The 19,726-nt window shown below is 45.7% G+C and overlaps 1 protein-coding gene across 4 annotated transcripts in view; it reads right to left on the reverse strand.

Annotated features, from left to right (window-relative positions):
• Positions 1-11: 11 nt before the first annotated feature.
• sec16a (SEC16 homolog A, endoplasmic reticulum export factor) overlaps positions 12-19,726 on the reverse strand; it is a 31,459-nt gene continuing 11,744 nt past the window's right edge. Inside the window, exons 11-32 of one of the 4 annotated variants that reach the window (XM_004916638.4) lie at positions 19,419-19,661; positions 18,378-18,475; positions 17,640-17,721; positions 17,294-17,411; positions 16,832-16,943; positions 16,545-16,650; positions 16,085-16,225; positions 15,037-15,150; positions 14,542-14,743; positions 13,717-13,953; positions 13,006-13,091; positions 12,787-12,834; positions 11,327-11,479; positions 10,645-10,734; positions 10,352-10,408; positions 10,157-10,268; positions 8,230-8,367; positions 8,042-8,133; positions 7,904-7,954; positions 5,687-5,746; positions 3,925-4,005; positions 12-2,993 (exon numbers count right to left, since the gene is read on the reverse strand). In XM_004916638.4, coding sequence (XP_004916695.2) covers positions 2,919-2,993; positions 3,925-4,005; positions 5,687-5,746; positions 7,904-7,954; positions 8,042-8,133; positions 8,230-8,367; positions 10,157-10,268; positions 10,352-10,408; positions 10,645-10,734; positions 11,327-11,479; positions 12,787-12,834; positions 13,006-13,091; positions 13,717-13,953; positions 14,542-14,743; positions 15,037-15,150; positions 16,085-16,225; positions 16,545-16,650; positions 16,832-16,943; positions 17,294-17,411; positions 17,640-17,721; positions 18,378-18,475; positions 19,419-19,661 — 2,496 coding nt within the window. In that variant the 3' untranslated portion in view covers positions 12-2,918. The remainder of the gene's footprint in view (positions 2,994-3,924; positions 4,006-5,686; positions 5,747-7,903; positions 7,955-8,041; positions 8,134-8,229; positions 8,368-10,156; positions 10,269-10,351; positions 10,409-10,644; positions 10,735-11,326; positions 11,480-12,786; positions 12,835-13,005; positions 13,092-13,716; positions 13,954-14,541; positions 14,744-15,036; positions 15,151-16,084; positions 16,226-16,544; positions 16,651-16,831; positions 16,944-17,293; positions 17,412-17,639; positions 17,722-18,377; positions 18,476-19,418; positions 19,662-19,726) is intronic. The other 3 variants (XM_002935232.5, XM_031891406.1, XM_031891407.1) reach the window with 3 other exon arrangements.

Genomic DNA, 19,726 nt, shown 5'->3' on the forward strand with positions numbered 1-19,726 from the left:
GGAGTCACAGGTGAAAGTGCTCAAGAGCGCAAAATATTTTATTTGGGAATTTACAAGGTCCAATGAAAAGACTTTCTGTAGGAAAATAGCAGCTCCCCATGGCAGGAAGGCCTATGGAATTAAAGACACAGACGCACTAAAGCGCTGGGGCAGCGACGGGATACACACAGACAGATCTGCCCTGCCCTGGGGCACCTACGTTGGGTACTAAGCTCACCCTGATCAGCAGAAAGCAATGGCAGCTACAGAAAATGCACATTTTCTCTTGCACACCTCACTTCCTCAACAGGAAGCAAGGGTGCACATGATATTTACTCCCCCCCCACACAATAACTGATGCAGAACAGCAAAGCTATTCCCTTACCAGTGGGCTGATCTATTGTTTCCAGTTATAACGCCTAAACAGCTTTTAGTCAGGTACAATGAAGGACTACATTTCCCAGCAGCCTTTGTGCAGAACTGCTGAGGCACAGATAAGAAATGCACTGAGCTCAGAGTTACTCTGCCTATTTAAGAAATCCAGCAAGGCCCAGAACTGTAGCACCCATAGGGGGCTGAACATGCCAAGACTTGGGCCTCAAAGCCGCACACGTGAAGGTCACGCCATGTCATGTGTGGATTTCATAGGCTGCTTGGCCTAAGCCCCTTGCTCAGAGTACATTGGACTCAATACAATATGGCGGCTGCCCCTTTGTTTCAAGTACTGCCCTCCCAACCCCAGGGGGCGCCAGCCTAAAGCAGAGGGAGGCCCAGATATCTAAACCCAAACAGAAAATGCACTAGCCCTTCTCTTAACTTTAATTCTCTATTAGTGGTTTAGTGATATATTAGCAGTTTTAGGCTGCCAATACCAGGATTCTACCTCTCTCAGTGATCCCCGGGGTGGGGGGGTGTATCCTGAAATATTAGCAGTTTTAGGCTGCCAATACCAGGATCCTACCTATCTCAGTGATCCCCGGGGTGGGGGTGGATCCTGAAATATTAGCAGTTTTAGGCTGCCAATACCAGGATTCTACTTCTCTCAGTGATCCCCAGGGTGGGGGGGGTGGATCCTGAAATATTAGCAGTTTTAGGCTGCCAATACCAGGATTCTACCTCTCTCAGTGATCCCCGGGGTGGGGGGGTGTATCCTGAAATATTAGCAGTTTTAGGCTGCCAATACCAGGATTCTACCTCTCTCAGTGATCCCCGGGGTGTGGGGGTGGATCCTGATATATTAGCAGTTTTAGGCTGCCAATACCAGGATTCTACCTCTCTCAGTGATCCCCGGGGTGGGGGGGTGGATCCTGATATATTAGCAGTTTTAGGCTGCCAATACCAGGATTCTACCTATCTCAGTGATCCCCGGGGTGGGGGGGTGGATCCTGAAATATTAGCAGTTTTAGGCTGCCAATACCAGGATTCTACCTCTCTCAGTGATCCCCAGGGTGGGGGGGGTGGATCCTGAAATATTAGCAGTTTTAGGCTGCCAATACCAGGATTCTACCTCGGCAGCTCTCTCAGTGAGCCCCTCAGGGGGTCGATCCTGAAATATTTGCAGTTTTAGGCTGCCAATACCAGGATTCTACCTTGGCAGCTCTCTCAGTGAGCCCCTCAGGGGGTCGATCCTGAAATATTTGCAGTTTTAGGCTGCCAATACCAGGATTCTACCTTGGCAGCTCTCTCAGTGACCACCCGGGGGGAGCGATCCTAAAATATTTGCAGTTTTAGGTTGCTAATACCAGGCTTTAAGCTTGGCTGCTTCTCCTTTAGAGTCCCAGGGCACCCTGAGAGATATCAGCAGTTTTAGGCTGCTCCTAATCAGCAATGTCAAAGTCATAGACCACAAGCTGTTAATGCTTTTAGGCTTTCTACATCTGAAACAATTGCAGTTTTAGGCTGCTAATATATGGATTTCAGCTCCTAAAGCTCTCTTTTAGAGACTGAACGTCGGTGACCCCAAGCTATCAGCAATTTTAGACTGCTAATACCGAGATGCCGTCACTCTGTGTCTGAAAGAGAGCTACCTGGTATTGGCAGTCTAAAACCGCAATACCATAAACTAAATAGAACAATCATGTACAACGGGGCTCATTTTAAGTTTCTATCCAGGGTGCAGGGAATCCTCTGCCCCTAGTGGTTAAAGTGTGAATTACACCCACATCTACAGCAAAAAAAAAAAATGAAATCCCTATGATCTAGCAGAGAGGTGAGAGTTACAGTTCTGCAACGCTGACGGTTTGGTGCGTTTTTTTTTTCCCAACATTTTTTATTTAAATATTCCAAAAACAACCAGTCGGCTACCGCGGCTCGTTAAGGATCTTCGTTAAAGCTCCTACTATACAGAGTAAAAACGGCGGAGGGGGGGCGGCGGCCTCCTCCGACTGAATTAAGATTAGCCAATAGCACAAGAGGAAGCAGTTAATTATATTGCACTTAAAAATTAAGTCACACGCGTCCGCAAACGAAGGGGGGGTAAAGGGGGAGGTGAATCTATAATACAGGGAGGGGGAGGGCTATACAGGAATCCATACGCACGGGGGGTAAAATCACAGTATTCAACCTTAGGGGGCGGGGCAAAATCTTTTTTTTTTTTTTTTTTCTTTTTGTTTTCCTAAGATTTACTAAAGGATTTGGTAAATTAGGTTAATTTTATTATAATCCAGTAGTAAAAATAAGCGATCTCGGGCGCTACAGCACTAGCAGGGCGGGGCTGCGACGAACTTCCAGGTTGGTAGGCGTGGCCAACAAATGCTGGCTCCTCCCATGATGTCCGTTTAAAAAGGAACGTGTATCCACTTCTGCCAGTAGGTACGGGTGGTAGCCAATCAGAGTGGGCGCTGCTGGAAGGGACATCCCTCTGGCAAAACGTTCCCTGGCCCCCGGGGTGGGAAATGTCCGTTGAAATGCAAGAGGCTTTAGAGGGAGGGGCCAAGTCCTTATTTTAAGGAAGGGTATTTCCTCTGGCCGAGACGTCCAGGCCGTAGCCCCCCCGTTGGGGCAGAAGGCGGCTGCTGCAAAAAGAACAAATATAGACAAGGTTACAATATAGTGAATAAAGTACCCCCTATTGTATAATATAAGGATATTATAAGTCCCCGAGGAGTTCCTTATAATATATAGTGAATAAAGTACCCCCTATTGTATAATATAAGGATATTATAAGTCCCCGAGGAGTTCCTTATAATATATAGTGAATAAAGTACCCCCTATTGTATAATATAAGGATATTATAAGTCCCCGAGGGGTTCCTTATAATATATAGTGAATAAAGTACCCCCTATTGTAACATATAGGGATATTATAAGCCCCCGAGGAGTTCCTTATAATATATAGTGAATAAAGTGCCCCCTATTGTAACATATAGGGATATTATAAGCCCCCGAGGAGTTCCTTATAATATATAGTGAATAAAGTACCCCCTATTGTAACATATAGGGATATTATAAGCCCCCGAGGAGTTCCTTATAATATATAGTGAATAAAGTGCCCCCTATTGTAACATATAGGGATATTATAAGTCACCGAGGAGTTCCTTATAATATATAGTGAATAAAGTGCCCCCTATTGTAACATATAGGGATATTATAAGCCCCCGAGGAGTTCCTTATAATATATAGTGAATAAAGTGCCCCCTATTGTAACATATAGGGATATTATAAGCCCCCGAGGAGTTCCTTATAATATATAGTGAATAAAGTACCCCCTATTGTAACATATAGGGATATTATAAGCCCCCGAGGAGTTCCTTATAATATATAGTGAATAAAGTACCCCCTATCTGATTGTGGGGTCAGGCTGCACCAATCAAAGCCTCTCCCTCTCCCCAGCCAATCGGTTTGGACAATTTCCATCCCCTCTCTTTCCTGCACTAGTCCCCTCTTCTGATTGGTTACACCGTACATAATGCACATGAATGGGCGTGGCCTCCCAAAATCCACTTACTTGTGCAAACTGGGAGGGGTTGTAGAAGGGGACGGCGCCAGTAGGTGGGGGGCCGGAGGCAGGGGCCATATTAGCAGAAGCCTATAATAAAAAAAAATATTCAGGTTATTTTCCTTACTGGACTTTGTTTACTCTGACTGTTGATACTGCAGGCTACAGCCCGAGGGGTGTCAGATGGGAAATTGCACCCCTTCTACTCACCCCTCCCCTCCACTAATCATTTATTGTGTGCAAAAAATATACACTTTAGCCCTGCAGCTATTGGCCCGCTTACTACTGCTCTATATGGCACCTCCCTCCCATATGTATAAATACAAATATACAGAGAAGGAATGTTCTGGGCACACAATAAGCTGTACCCCCATACTGTACTGTCTAAGGGAAACACTATGGCACCTCCCTCCCATATGTATAAATACAAATATACAGAGAAGGAATGTTCTGGGCACACAATAAGCTCCACCCCCATACTGTACTGTCTAAGGGAAACACTATGGCACCCCCTACCCATATGTATAAATACAAATATACAGAGAAGGAATGTTCTGGGCACACAATAAGCTGTACCCCCATACTGTACTGTCTAAGGGAAACACTATGGCACCTCCCTCCCATATGTATAAATACAAATATACAGAGAAGGAATGTTCTGGGCACACAATAAGCTGTACCCCCATACTGTACTGTCTAAGGGAAACACTATGGCACCTCCCTCCCATATGTATAAATACAAATATACAGAGAGGGAATGTTCTGGGCACACAATAAGCTGTACCCCCATACTGTACTGTCTAAGGGAAACACTATGGCACCCCCTACCCATATGTATAAATACAAATATACAGAGAAGGAATGTTCTGGGCACACAATAAGCTGTACCCCCATACTGTACTGTCTAAGGGAAACACTATGGCACCCCCTACCCATATGTATAAATACAAATATACAGAGAAGGAATGTTCTGGGCACACAATAAGCTGTACCCCCATACTGTACTGTCTAAGGGAAACACTATGGCACCTCCCTCCCATATGTATAAATACAAATATACAGAGAAGGAATGTTCTGGGCACACAATAAGCTGTACCCCCATACTGTACTGTCTAAGGGAAACACTATGGCACCTCCCTCCCATATGTATAAATACAAATATACAGAGAAGGAATGTTCTGGGCACACAATAAGCTGATAACCCTGCTTATATATAAGGGTACATCCCACCGGCATCCCCGGGGCCACAAGGCTGCGTATCAGCAGCTGCAGAGTAGAGGGGAGGCTGAACTACAAGAATAACGATGGTGCAGGCTGTAGTTCAGCCACAAGTTGCAGATCCCAGGAGAGGCAGAGAGCTAGGGAAGAAGGCACAGAACATGTTACACAGTTACAGGCATTGCCCATCCATGCAGTGCGGACGTGCGAGCAGACTGGGCATACGGGCAAGGCGCAGGCTGGAACCAGTGCAGTGTTAATGGGATTAGTGAGGGGCTGAGACATGAAGGCTGGAAGGACGGACATATATATTATTATTACAGGGCTGCTGTAGGTGTTTGGTTATACAGATCCCCCATGACTTACTGCCTTGTTCCCTTCTCCAGCAGACACCATGTATAACAGCTACACTAGCGCCCCCTGGTGGCTTTGCCTTCATAGGATTAGGAAGGGGTAGCACAAGCAGGGTTAGTAAAACAAACAGCCCCCCCAACCCCCCCAAAAAAAGGTGTTTTCTGGCATTGAAAGGAAAATGGCGGCCAGCTGCATGTACCTGCTCCATATGCTGGCTTACTTCGCGGGATAAGGAACTGAGAGAGCTAGATCGGGAAAGCTACAAAAACATAATTAAAAATGGGGGGGGGGGGATAAAAAGCAAGAAAATCCACACACAAAACTGAAAATAAAACGTAATTCCGTTATCGTGCACAGCCCCGCCCCATGCGCCACACTCTCAGGCTGAGCCGCTAAAGGGGAAGTTCACCTTTAGTATGTTACAGAGCGGCTGATTCTAAGCAACTTTTCAATTGGTCTTCATTATTTATTTTCTATAGTTTTTTAATTATTTCCATCCTTGCTTTCAAATGGGGGTCACTGACCCCGGCAGCCACAACCTATTGCTCTGTGAGGCTCCAGTTTTATTGTTACTTTTTATTCCTTATCTTTCTATTCAGCCCCTCCCCTATTCATATACCAGCCTCTCATCCAAACCACTCCCTGGTTGCTAAGGTAATTTAAACCCTAGCAACAGGATAACTGACCCCGGCAGCCAAAACCTATTGCTCTGTGAGGCTCCAGTTTTATTGTTATTGTTACTTTTTATTCCTTATCTTTCTATTCAGCCCCTCCCCTATTCATATACCAGCCTCTCATCCAAACCACTCCCTGGTTGCTAAGGTAATTTGAGCCCTAGCAACAGGATAACTGACCCCGGCAGCCAAAACCTATTGCTCTGTGAGGCTCCAGTTTTATTGTTATTGTTACTTTTTATTCCTTATCTTTCTATTCAGCCCCTCCCCTATTCATATACCCGCCTCTCATTCAAACCACTCCCTGGTTGCTAAGGTAATTTAAACCCTAGCAACAGGATAACTGACCCCGGCAGCCAAAACCTATTGCTCTGTGAGGCTCCAGTTTTATTGTTATTGTTACTTTTTATTCCTTATCTTTCTATTCAGCCCCTCCCCTATTCATATACCAGCCTCTCATCCAAACCACTCCCTGGTTGCTAAGGTAATTTGAGCCCTAGCAACAGGATAACTGACCCCGGCAGCCAAAACCTATTGCTCTGTGAGGCTCCAGTTTTATTGTTATTGTTACTTTTTATTCCTTATCTTTCTATTCAGCCCCTCCCCTATTCATATACCCGCCTCTCATTCAAACCACTCCCTGGTTGCTAAGGTAATTTGAGCCCTAGCAACAGGATAACTGACCCCGGCAGCCAAAACCTATTGCTCTGTGAGGCTCCAGTTTTATTGTTACATTTTATTCCTTACCTTTCTATTCAGCCCCTCCCCTATTCATATACCTGTCTCTCATTCAAACCACTCCCTGGTTGCTAAGGTCATTTGGACCCCACTTTTTTGGGTTCGGCTGGACCCCCGAACCCGCCCTGAACCATCCCCTGACCATTTAACCTCAAACTTCTGAACCAAGGGGCCGTATTAAGGCCCCCTCAGACTGTTGGGGGGCTGGACCATCATCACCAGCACCCAACCCACCCCCTGTTGGCGGCGGCAGACTGTTGCCCAAACTGGTCGCATTCCTCTACCCCCCCCATCGTCACCGCCATCGTCATCAAACTGTGGCCCAGACTGGTCGCATCCCCCCCCCCCGCCGCGTCCTCACCACTGGCAGCGGAGAGAGAGGACTCAGCGGGGGATGGGGCAGGTAAATTCCGCTGGGGCCGGATCTGGCCTAATTAGGATTCGGTTCGGCCGAGACGACGGATTCGTCCGAAAACGAATCCATCAAAAAAAGCCTGAATCCGGGATTCGGTGCATCCCTACTAGCAACCAGACAGCTGCTGAAACCAAACTGGAGAGCTGCCGAACAAACACCGAAATAATTAAAAAACTACAAATAATAAAAAATAAAGACCAATTGCAAATTGTCTCAGAATATTACTCTCTACATCATACTAAACGTTAACTCAAGGGTGAACATGAAGGGGGGGGCGATATAACTGCTTAAAGTGCCAACCTGCGGCTGCTGTTGTACTGCAACATCCCAGCAAGGCTGGCAAGGGATGCTGGGAGTTGGGAGGTTGCACTTCCCTGATAGGCAGGGAATGAATGAAATAGTGACGGAAGGTCTCTGCCCGGCCAGCATTAGAGCGCAGGCAGCACAGCACACTCACACACAGTAACCGGACCCGGATGAGGGAGATGAAAGTTCTAATGTTACATGTTCTGGTTAAATGGGGGGGGGGGGGGGGATGGGGCTCCTCGGATAACGGACACCAGCTGGGTATCATTGTTTTGCTTCTTACCTCTCCCATTTGCCCCTCGTCCTGATCCAACCCAGGGGTCAAACCGGGCAACTATGAAATAGACAGAAAATATATGGATAAGCGCCATTTAAATCTCTTAAAGGGGTAGTACAAGCTAAAAAGCAGCAGCAGCGGTACCTGCGCCTGGGGAGGGTTAATGGGCCCCATCTGGCCGGCTGCTGGTACCATTTCTGCCCCGCTGGCTTCCGCAGGGTGGGCTTCCTCCGGCACTGTCATTAATAGAAAGCAGTCGTGTTATCCAGATACCCCCAAGCCAGGGATACTATCTACCCCACACTCTATGGTATGGGAACTCAGATTCCTACCTGCGTTTGGGACAAAGAGGTTTGTGGGGATGGGCATGGGGGCCAAAGGTGCAAACAAGTCCGCAGGCGGAGGGACAGAGTTGGTAGGCCGGGGACCCCCCGGGTTTAACACATCGACATAACGACCTCTTGCCCCCGCTGGAAAGAGAAAAAAAAAACGTTATTCGAAGTGAAAAAATTGCCAATATCATAAAAAAACAGGAGGGAGGGCTGATTTACCCTTTAAAGCCATTTCTCTACCTTTAGATGTAGAAAATGCTATTGCAATTGGTCTTGATTTTTTTTATTATTTGTGGTTTTTGAACTATTAAGCTTTTTGTTCAGCAGCTCTCCAGTTTGGAATTTCAGGCGATATCTGGTTGCTAGGGTGCAGTTTAACCTAGCAACTAGGCAGTGATTGGAAAAGGAGACACATTTGAATAGGGGAGGGTCTAGATAGACAAATAAGTAATAAAAAGTAACAATAAAACTGGAGCCTCACACAGCGATAGTGATTTGGCTGCCGGGGTCAGTGACCCCCATTTGAAAGCTGGAAAGAGGCAGAAGAGAAAGGCAAATAGTTCAAAAACTATAGAAAAAAATAAATAAAATGAGGACCAACTGAAATGTTGCTAAGAATAGGCCATTCTATAACAGATTAAAAGTTAACCTAAAGGTAAAATATTATAGAAAGGCCAATTCTAAGCAACTTTTCAATTGGCCTTCATTATTTATTTTTTATAGTTTTTCTATTATTTACCTTCTTTTTCTCTTTGCAGCTTTCAAATGGGGGTCACTGACCCCGGCAGCCAAACCCTATTGCTCTGTGAGGCTCCAGTTTTATTGTTATTGTAACTTTTTATTCCTTATCTTTCTATTCAGCCCCTCTCCTATTCATATACCAGTCTCTCATTCAAACCACTCCCTGGTTGCTAAGGTAATTTGAGCCCTAGCAACAGGATAACTGACCCCGGCAGCCAAAACCTATTGCTCTGTGAGGCTCCAGTTTTATTGTTATTGTTACTTTTTATTCCTTATCTTTCTATTCAGCCCCTCCCTTATTCATACACCAGTCTCTCATTCAAACCACTCCCTGGTTGCTAAGGTAATTTGAGCCCTAGCAACAGGATAACTGACCCCGGCAGCCAAAACCTATTGCTCTGTGAGGCTCCAGTTTTATTGTTATTGTTACTTTTTATTCCTTATCTTTCTATTCAGCCCCTCCCTTATTCATATACCTGTCTCTCATTCAAACCACTCCCTGGTTGCTAAGGTAATTTGAGCCCTAGCAACAGGATAACTGACCCCAGCAGCCAAACCCTATTGCTCTGTGAGGCTCCAGTTTTATTGTTACTTTTTATTCCTTATCTTTCTATTCAGCCCCTCCCTTATTCATATACCAGCCTCTCATTCAAACCACTCCCTGGTTGCTAAGGTAACTTGAACCCTAGCAAGCAGACAACTGCTAAAATGAGAAATTTTCTGAACAAAAACTGAAATAATTCAAAAATGACAAATAACAAAAAATGAAGACCAATCGCAAATTGTCTCAGAATAGTGCTCTCTACATCATACTAAAAGTTAAACAACTTTAACCCAGGTCAACTTCAGAAAAAAAGGTATTAAATCAGGTTCTATCCTTTCTCCCAAAGCAATAGAGTAGGCACCATGGGGGCCCAATTATATCAATTATATGCCCACTGGTCAGATGGACCCCCAGATTGGTGGGGCTTGTTACAAAGCCCCTTTCATGAAAAACCAAACCCCATTCATAAATAAACCCACCCCACCCATCCAAACCCCACCCACTCCTTTACAAGCCCCACCCCCTTTATTGGCCTGAAAACCTGTTTGGTTTTTTTGGGGGTTTTTTTTGCCTTGGGGCCCCTGAAAGCAGTACCCCCCAGCAATGGCAGCCCTGACCGTACTAGCACCTGAGCTATATTACCTGCTCTGATGGAGAATACATTGACGGAAGGATTGGGGGGACCCCCTGGGACAGCTGGGGTGCTCTGAGGCTTTTTAAGCATCCCTGGTGGCGGCGGAGGCAATGGTTTGCTCTGAAAGAGAGTTGGGATGTTATGTTACCTGTACCCCCGGGTATATTTATAGGGTACCCCCACCCCAATATTCACCGGCTCACCTCTTCCTCTGGTTCATCCATGTTCACCCACTTCTGCTTCTTCTCATCCCACACAATCTGCAACAAAAGAAAGGGAGACGCTGAGCACTCTGGGTAATTCCTTATAATAAAACGTACTGCACTGTGATTGGCCGGGTGAAGCAAAGCAAGGGACAGAAGGCAGGGGGGCAATATAAGCTTTTACAGGTAAGTAGTGGGGTAGGTATCCAAGCAGGGCACCACCGGAGAGGCCGAGAGCAGCTGATAGGGGATACAGAGTGAGCGCGGAGCTACTAAACAACAAAGGTCCTTACAGATTTATTCCTGTCATCAGGTAAGTGCGCTTCGTTCTTGCCTTTTCCCATCAACCAGCCAAATTTCAGGGGAAACCAACTTCTACCACTCTAAAAAAATCATTAAAGATACACGGGGATCAGGATCAGTCTATCATTGTAGGAAGAAGTAAAGCACCGACGGATCACTGTGCCGCTTTTTTACCCTTATCACCACCCCTGGTCCCCCTACTCGGCTTATGTCTCAGGCCTACGGATAAGGAGGAGTTATTATTATTATTATATATACTATTATTATATGGGGGTTTACCCTGTGACTTTGCTGAAGAACCAGGGAAGTGAAAGGAGTTTCAATTGGACTGTTCTGCACTGAGCAGAGGGCCTTAGACATTTACTATCTATTTACCCTTATTCATTGGACCCATGTTGGTGCCAACCGATCCTTTATCTGATGCCCTGGCACTGCCCCTTCATAGCCCATTACCAAGCTCAGAGCAGAACAGTTGTTACCACTGGTGTTAGTAATTCCCTAAACCCAACAGCAGAGGGAGCAAGAGACCCAACAAACAAAGCCATATAATCCCATAGAGACCAGTGGCCCCCGGATCTTTCCCAATATAACAAGCTGGCATAGGGTGCCCCCCTTGCTTTGCCAGTCCAAAGAACTAACTGCCGTCTAAGTACAAACAGGCAAAGGACTTACTCCTTGGGATGGGCCGCGAGGTTTGTGTTCCTTCTTCTCTTCTGCCCTGTCTGCCTCGGGGATAGGAGGGGGCGATGGCTGGATGCTCATGGAGCTTCTGCGCCCCGACCCGATGGAGTGGGTAGAGGACTCCGAGGTTGTCCGTGTCCGTCTCTAGATACAGGAGGAAAATGGAGGTTGGAAACATCAGACAGGCAGGTAGTAACATATAGGTACCCAGCCCTCCCAGGCTAAAGGCCATATACATTAAGATTTGGCCATACAATCGCATTACAATGAAGGGGATAGGAAAAGGACATCAAAGAGTTAATGACGCCCTTGACCCGAAAAGGGAAATCAAGCCTGCCCAATCGGTATCTGCCGATTTTTGGGTATGGGACCCTCTAAAGGGCAATCAGGGGGTCCCATACACGGGCAGATAAGCTGCAGATTTGATCTAAAGAATCTGAATTGACAACTTAAATCTGCCATGGGCAACATAAAGGGGTTGGGTTACCTTCAGGTTAATGTTTAGTATCTTATAGAATGGCCTACTCTTAGCAGCTTTTGATTGGTCTTCATTTTTTTACTTTTTATAGTTTTTGAATTATTTGCCTTTCTTTTCTGCCTCTTTCCAGATTTTCAAATAGGGGTCACTGACCCCGGCAGCCAAGACCTATTGCTCTGTGAGGCTCCAGTTTTATTGTTATTGTTACTTTTTATTCCTTATCTTTCTATCCAGCCCCTCCCCTATTGATATTCCAGTCTCTCATTCAAACCACTCCATGGTTGCTAAGGTAATTTGAGGCCTAGCAACAGGATAACTGACCCCGGCAGCCAAGACCTATTGCTCTGTGAGGCTCCAGTTTTATTGTTATTGTTATTTATATTTCTATTTAGACCCTCCTCTATTTCTATATATCTATAGCTATCTATATCCATATAATCTATCTATATCTATATCATCTATCTATATCTATAGCTATCTATATCCATATAATCTATCTATATCTATATCATCTATCTATATCTATATCTATCTATATCATCTATATCTATCTATATCTATAGCTATATATCTATATCTATGTATCTCTCTCTCTCTCTCTCTCTATCTATATATACATAGCTTGCTCTCGCTCTCTATATCTGTATCTATATAGATATATAAATATCTAAATACATATATCTATCTCTATCTATATCTATATTCCGGTTTCTCTTTCAAACCTACCTGGTTGCTAGGTTAAACTGGACCCTAGCAACCAGACAGCTGCCTAAGTTCCAAACTGGAGAGCTGCTGCACAAACAGCTAAATAATCCAAAAACCGCAAGTAATAAAAAATGAGGACCAATTGCAAACTGTCTGGGAATAACTTTCTCTACGTCATACTAACAGTTAATTTAAAGGTGTACTACCCCTTTATGCTAACACTGGGGCAAACAATCATGTCAATACTGATGGAGCGGAAGGGAATTACCATGTGTGACGAGGACTGTGACACCGTCCGTGATCGCTGCCCGGGGCCCTGAAAGAAAAGGGCAAAGTATAAACGCAAACTAAAGAGAGCGCCATCAATGTCCCAGAGCACTCTGATGGGGTGAGAGCGTCTCTTAGGCAGTTCAACGGTCACAACTGCTGTGCTCCCTAATGCTTCAAGGGCAACTTAAACTAACGTGGGAAATAGAAAGGCTCTCACCATTTTTGCCATCACTCCGTAGAAATCAACTTCGGGATCGTGGAAGGTAGTTTTGGTGGGGGAATTCTGCTGAATCCTCTGCAGTCCTGCAAACATGAGAACAATATGGAGTTTAGTATTGGAAGTGCACAGGGCAAGTATGCTCTGATAAACTTCAGTCACACTTTACTGCTGCGCTGCAAGTTGGAGTGATATCCCCCCCCACCTCACCCCCAGCAGCCGATCAGCAGAACAATGGGAAGGGAGCAAGATAGCAGCTCCCAGTAGGTATCAGAATAGCACTCAATAGTAAGAAATCCAAGTCCGGCTTGGGACTCCTCCAGTTACATGGGAGTAGGAGAAACAATAGGTTAGCTGAAAGCAGTTCTAATGTGTAGCACTGGCTGAAAGCTCAGACTCAGGCACACTTTACTGCTGCGCTGCAAGTTGGAGTGATATCCCCCCCCCTCACCCCCAGCAGCCAATCAGCAGAACAATGGGAAAGGAGCAAGATAGCAGCTCAGACTCAGGCACAATGCACTGAGATGGCGCCTACACACCAATATTACAGCTACAAATACATTTGTTGGTACAAGAATAAAAGGTTAAATGGCAGAGGGAATTATTTGCTGTGTAACAGTGTCACTTACAGATAAAAAGTGCCCCATAAATATCATGGCAGTGTCCCTTTAATGGATGATGCTAAGTAGCCCACACAAAGGCTTGGCTCACCTGGATCCTGATTCATCTGCATGGGGGGTGCATAGTCTGCTGCCTGGGGTGGGGGCAGGTACGGCTGAAGAGGGGCAGGTGGATAAATAGGGGCCTGTTCCCCACCAAACGGCACAAAACCAGGAGCTGTAGCTGGAGTTGGAGGTCCAGATGAAGGAGCCAGACCCTGAGGGGTACCTGGGTGGGAGGGATCATTCCCTGGGTAGGAAGGATACATGGGTGCTGGATTTTCAGGACCTGGAAAGGAAACATTCATTATCAGAATGCGAAATGATGGCACATAAAAATCAACAGTTTCCAAAGAGCAGGCAACTTCCTATGCTGGCAGAGATTGAAGGTGTCTCTGTACAGGCTATGGGCAAACTTAGGGGGCTGTTCCTGCTGAATTGTGCTTAGTACAGGGGAATCCCTACGTGCCATAGTTTTATGGTATCTCTCTGTACAGGCTATGAGCTAACTTAGGGGGCTGTTCCTGCTGAATTGTGCTTAGTACAGGGGAATCCCTATGTGCCACAGTTTTATGGTATCTCTCTGTACAGGCTATGAGCAAACTTAGGGGGCTGTTCCTGCTGAATTGTGCTTAGTACAGGGTAATCCCTATGTGCCACAGTTTTATGGTATCTCTCTGTACAGGCTATGAGCAAACTTAGGGGGCTGTTCCTGCTGAATTGTGCTTAGTACAGGGGAATCCCTATGTGCCATAGTTTTATGGTATCTCTCTGTACAGGCTATGAGCAAACTTAGGGGGCTGTTCCTGCTGAATTGTGCTTAGTACAGGGCAATAACTAAGCTGAAATAAAACATACAATAAAGCAGACTACTTACCAGCGGGCACTAGCACAGCTTGTACAGGTGGCATCATGTTGGGCAGGAGACTGGCCAACAAAGGATTGTCTGTATGAGTTGGTACATCAGCGGCTGTTCCTGCACCATCTGATTGGCTGACATGGTCCATGTCCGAGCTTGGGGTACTGCAGGCAAACTGCTGCGGGGTGGTTCTGCCCGTGTCATAAACCACAGTACCATGCTGGAAATAAAATGAAATAAATATTAGGAAGGAAAAGGGATGGGGGGGGGGAGAAAGCATTTTTTTGGGAAACAAGCAATTTCTGAAATAAACCGGCGTTACCCCCGGAAATTAAAACTGGCTCCTCTGTGTATGACAAGAACTATACACGGATTTTAATACAAGAACACTTGCAGGGCCAATGCATACGTCGGGGGGGGGGGGGGGGGGGCACTGCCCACAAGTACAGGCATGTAGGTAGGTACCAGGGTTCAATTCCCGTGTATGCCCCACACCCCCGGGCAGCTCAATACCTTCATCTGCTGATCCAAGGTGCGCAGGTGCTGCAGCCACGGGGGGTCGATAAATAACTCCTGTTCCGGCTTCTCCTTCAGTTGGGGGTCGCAGAACCTCAGGTGGGAGGAGACCTAGAGTGCAAGGCAATTATTCACCTTCTGCTATTGGTCACTGCACTACCCATACCTTATTATGGGATAATAATGTACATAATAGAGATAGATAGATAGATAGATATAGATAGATAGATGATAGATAGATAGAGTCAGATAGATAGATGAGAGAGATAGATAAATAGATAGATAATATACATATATATATATATATATATATATATATATATATATATAGAGATAGATAAAAAAAAGATGATAGATAAGATAGAGATAGACAGAGAGACAGACCAATATAAAGAGAGAGAGATAGACGGATAGATAGTTGGAGACAGATGATGGATGGATTAAAAAAAAAGACAGACAGACAGACGATTATATAGAGACAGATAAACAGATAAAAAGAAAGCTGATAGGTAAGATATAGAGATAGACAGACAGATAAGATAGATAGGCCAATATAGAGAGATGGATGGATAGATAGTTGGAGACAGATGATAGAAAGACAGACAGACAGACAGATGATTATATAGAGATAGGCAGAGAGACAGACAGATATAGATAGATGGTCAGATAGATAGATGGAGACAGATGATAGACATACAGACCGATAGATAAGACAGACAAACTATTATATAGAGATAGGTAGATAGACAGACAGATAAAAAGAAAGATGATGGATAAGATATAGAGATAGACAGACAGAAAGATAAGAGAGATAGGCAGAGAAACAGACAGATATAGATAGATGGTCAGATAGATAGATGGAGACAGATGATAGACAGACCGATAGATAAGACAGACAGACAATTATATAGAGATAGGTAGATAGACAGACAGATAAAAAGAAAGATGATAGATAAGATATAGAGATAGACAGACAGAAAGATAAGAGAGATAGGCAGAGAGACAGACAGATATAGATAGATAGATCCCCCCACCCAGGCATCACCTCCAGCAGCTGGCTGACAAGCACAGGGGAGTAGCACGACGGGTGCCTCAGGACGGTCTTGGAGATCACCTCACAATAATGGAAGGCCTGCGCGGATAATCCGTGTTCCGCCAACCGGCAGGCGTAGATGAACTTGTAAACCTGCGGAAGTCAGTGAGAGGCATTAACCCCTCCCAGTCCTGCAACCAATCAGCCTAGGAGCTCCCTTAGCAATAGGCAAGCTCCGTTTCCATTTCAATGTCATGTTATACAAAATGGATAAGCTGAGAGATAGACAAAAGGGCACGTATAGAGTCAAGGGAAATATGGTATGAGCTATAGGTTTTGGGGTGAACCAGTGAGAATGTGGGGGAGGGGAAGAGGTAGGGAACAAGGGTTATTTAAAGACACAGTGTCCCTTTGTGAATAGCAGAATGGAGTATAGGGGGGGCCGTGCAACATGGAGCTTCATGGCACCTACCTGTATATTGGGGAGGGAGAAGGACTGGGTGCCTAGCGACTGCGCGTACTCGTAGGCCTCGGTTCTCTGGATGGCTTCGTTTGTGCAAAACCTGGCAAATGATAAACTGGTCGGGGAAAGGAAAACGCACGTCATTGTCAGTTATTTTCTTTCCTTTATGGCACAGATATAGGGAAATATTGCTTTCAGGAAAGGGAGGAGCTTACACGGAGGGGACATGACCAATTGGGTTCCAGCACATTAAACAGGGCCATCAATATTGCACCCGTGCCTGGGTGCTGCCTTACCTGTGGTTGGATCCAATGAGGACCAACTTGGTGGATTTCTTGGTAAAAATGCCAAAGCCGACTTGTGCCATCAAATAGCAGACGTGCGAGGCGTCCAACAGTCCCCGAGATGCTGGAAGAGACAATCAGACTTAGTGAGCAAGATGGCTGACAGCGCTGTTCAACAGCATTGTCATTGGTCCGTTCTCCTGAATATGTAATTATGTTATTAAATATAAAGGCGGGGCGGCTTTATGCTTGGGTTTAGATCCCCTTTAAACATGAAAGTTCCCAATAAGCCCAGGTCAAGCTTGTATATATCACCCTCCAGTTCTGATCTATGCGGTTGCTGGGGTTCCTGCTTCCCTAGCAACCTAAAAAAATAAACTCCTAAGAGCTGTTCCTGGCAACATAAATGCCACCGACTCAAGAAGTGAGTAGCCAACGTCAGTCAGACGGTAGCCCGACCCATTAAAGCCTTACCTAATGTATCGCCCATTGCCGTCATGGCCCTGGTGGGAACGTCGACGTTGTTGGTCAGGTTGGACAGCACCATGGCCAGGTGAGGGCGCCAGTCGCCCCATTTCTCATCGCCGCAGCACTGCAATCAACAGAGACCCGTCAGCTTTTATACGCAAAGATGTTCCATTAAAGGGTAAGTATAACCAAACACGCCAGTTTGTCTAATACAAAGGCAAAGTTCGCCATGCTAAGACATTCTGTAATATATATACGTATGGATATAGATTGTGGATGTGAAACGCGTGGAGCTCTGTCGCTCCGGCTAAAAATAACGCCTCGCTCCCGTTCTGCTCAATTAGCAACTCACCGTGGCTGCTGCTGGCATTCTCCCAGACAAGAGCTGATACACGGTCTGCAGGGGATCGTTAATTGGAAGGCTGTTGGCAAACCTACAATTAGAAGGAAGGGGGGGGGGGAGAAACAGACAATTAACAAATTAAATTCTTCCATGCAGCGAGACAGCGTCGTATTTAACAAACAGTGGACTTTAAAGGGGCGGGGGTTCCCCTTCAAGTTAACTTTTAGTATGTTATAGAATGGCTAATTCCTAGCAACTTTGCAATTTGTCTTCATTATTTATTTTGTATAGTTTTTTAATTATTTGCCTTTCTCTTCTGACTCTTTCCAACTTTCAAACGGGGGTCACTGACCCCCCGAAGGTAAAAACTATTGCTCTGTGAGGCTACAATTTTATTGTTAATGTTACTTTTCACTGCTTATATTATTACCCCGGCCCTCTGCTACACATATCCAGATCTCTCGTTCAAACCACTGTCTGGTTGCTAAGGTAAATAAGACCCTAGCAACCAATTAGCTGCTGAAATAGCAAACTGGAAAGGTGCTGTACAAAACGCACTAAAAATAAAAATGAAGACCAACTGCAAGTTATCTCAGAATATCAATGTCTACATGACACTAAAAGTTAATTTAAAGGTGAAACACCCCTGGGGAAAGAAACTAGCTGCTGCAGAACCTCTTGCTCAGTCACAAGAGAATTGTGTAGCAAACAGGCACAAAGATACACCTACCCCTAAGGGGGCATTACCTTGTCATGACTCTGGCGTGCGTTCGGCTGTCCATTTTGCTGGCAAGGAGCAAAGCGTGGCCCCACAGGCCGGTTTTCATGGCTGATTCCAAGGCATCCTGGGAAATGCAACAGATTGACATCTCTGTAAGAGCTCTGCAATTTATATGTGGGTACAACCTAGTGTATGGTGCTGCTGTACATGTGGCTTTGAAAAGCATTCTGAGAAGTACACTCGGGGCATGGGGGCTGGCTAAGGGATGCCTTGAGACAGAAACAAGGAGTTGCTTAAGGGTGAAGACACACAGAGCTACTTAGTAGCAGCTACTAGACACCAGAAAATCCCCTGCCCCCACAATATATCGCGGGCAAGCAACCACTCCTAAAAGGGTTTCCGCCGGCAACAATAGAAGTTGCCAGAGGAAAGCCCTTTGCATTGCTTTGGAGATGCTTTGGTGAAGACACATGGAGCTACTAGACACCAGAAAATCCCCTGCCATAGACAATATTGAGAATTGCCTCTGCTAAAACACATGTAGGGACAATTATCAGTAAATGATCAGCATTGTCTGTTTCTGTAGCCACCACAAGTAGCTGCTACTAGTAGGGCAAGAACCCACGGAGCAACTTACTTGCCCCCACAATATATCGCTGCTATCGCGGGCAAGTAACCACTTGCCGGTGAAAAGCCCTTTGCATTGCTTTGGAGATGCTTTGGTGAAGACACACGGAGCTGCAAGTAGCAGCTACTTGTCGCGGCTACTAAAATAGACAATGCTGTTCATTTACTCATAATTAAGTGTCTTTAATAGACAATTCTCAATGATGTTTATGGCAGGGAATTTCCAGAAGGGTGAAGACACACGGCAATTAGTAGCCACAATTTTTGAAAAAGTTGGTTGTGGCAACAGTAGCTGTGTTAAGTAACTGCTATTAAGTAGCTCTGTGTGTCTTCACTCTAAGGAAACAGGTGTATGGTACCTTGACCAGTGTGGCCAAAATACCATTGCCCCCCCTGCCCCAGCCGGCTGGATATCACCACGAGCGCTACATTTCTTTCACCTTTTTACGGCCAAAAAGCAGCAGCTCTCTGAAGCGCTCTGTCTCCTTCTCTAGCGCTTCCCCGGTGCTCTGCAGGGTGTCCGTCAGGAAGGACAGCTGGGAGGCCCCCGACTCCTCCTCCCGCTGCTCCAGCGGCTCGTTGCTGAAATCGATCAGGTTGGCTTCGTTGGGAGACTTCCCGGGCAGCCAGACCGTCTTGTGGTCTCTCAAGAGGAGCTCGGCGATATCGGTCCCTACGACGGTCTGGGAATCAGCGAGGGGAAAGGGGAGGGGCCACATTACTTCTATTAGAAGTCATTGGCTTAAAT

This window comes from Xenopus tropicalis, chromosome 8, assembly GCF_000004195.4.
Source record: "Xenopus tropicalis strain Nigerian chromosome 8, UCB_Xtro_10.0, whole genome shotgun sequence".
In the NCBI taxonomy this organism is placed as follows: domain Eukaryota; kingdom Metazoa; phylum Chordata; class Amphibia; order Anura; family Pipidae; genus Xenopus; species Xenopus tropicalis.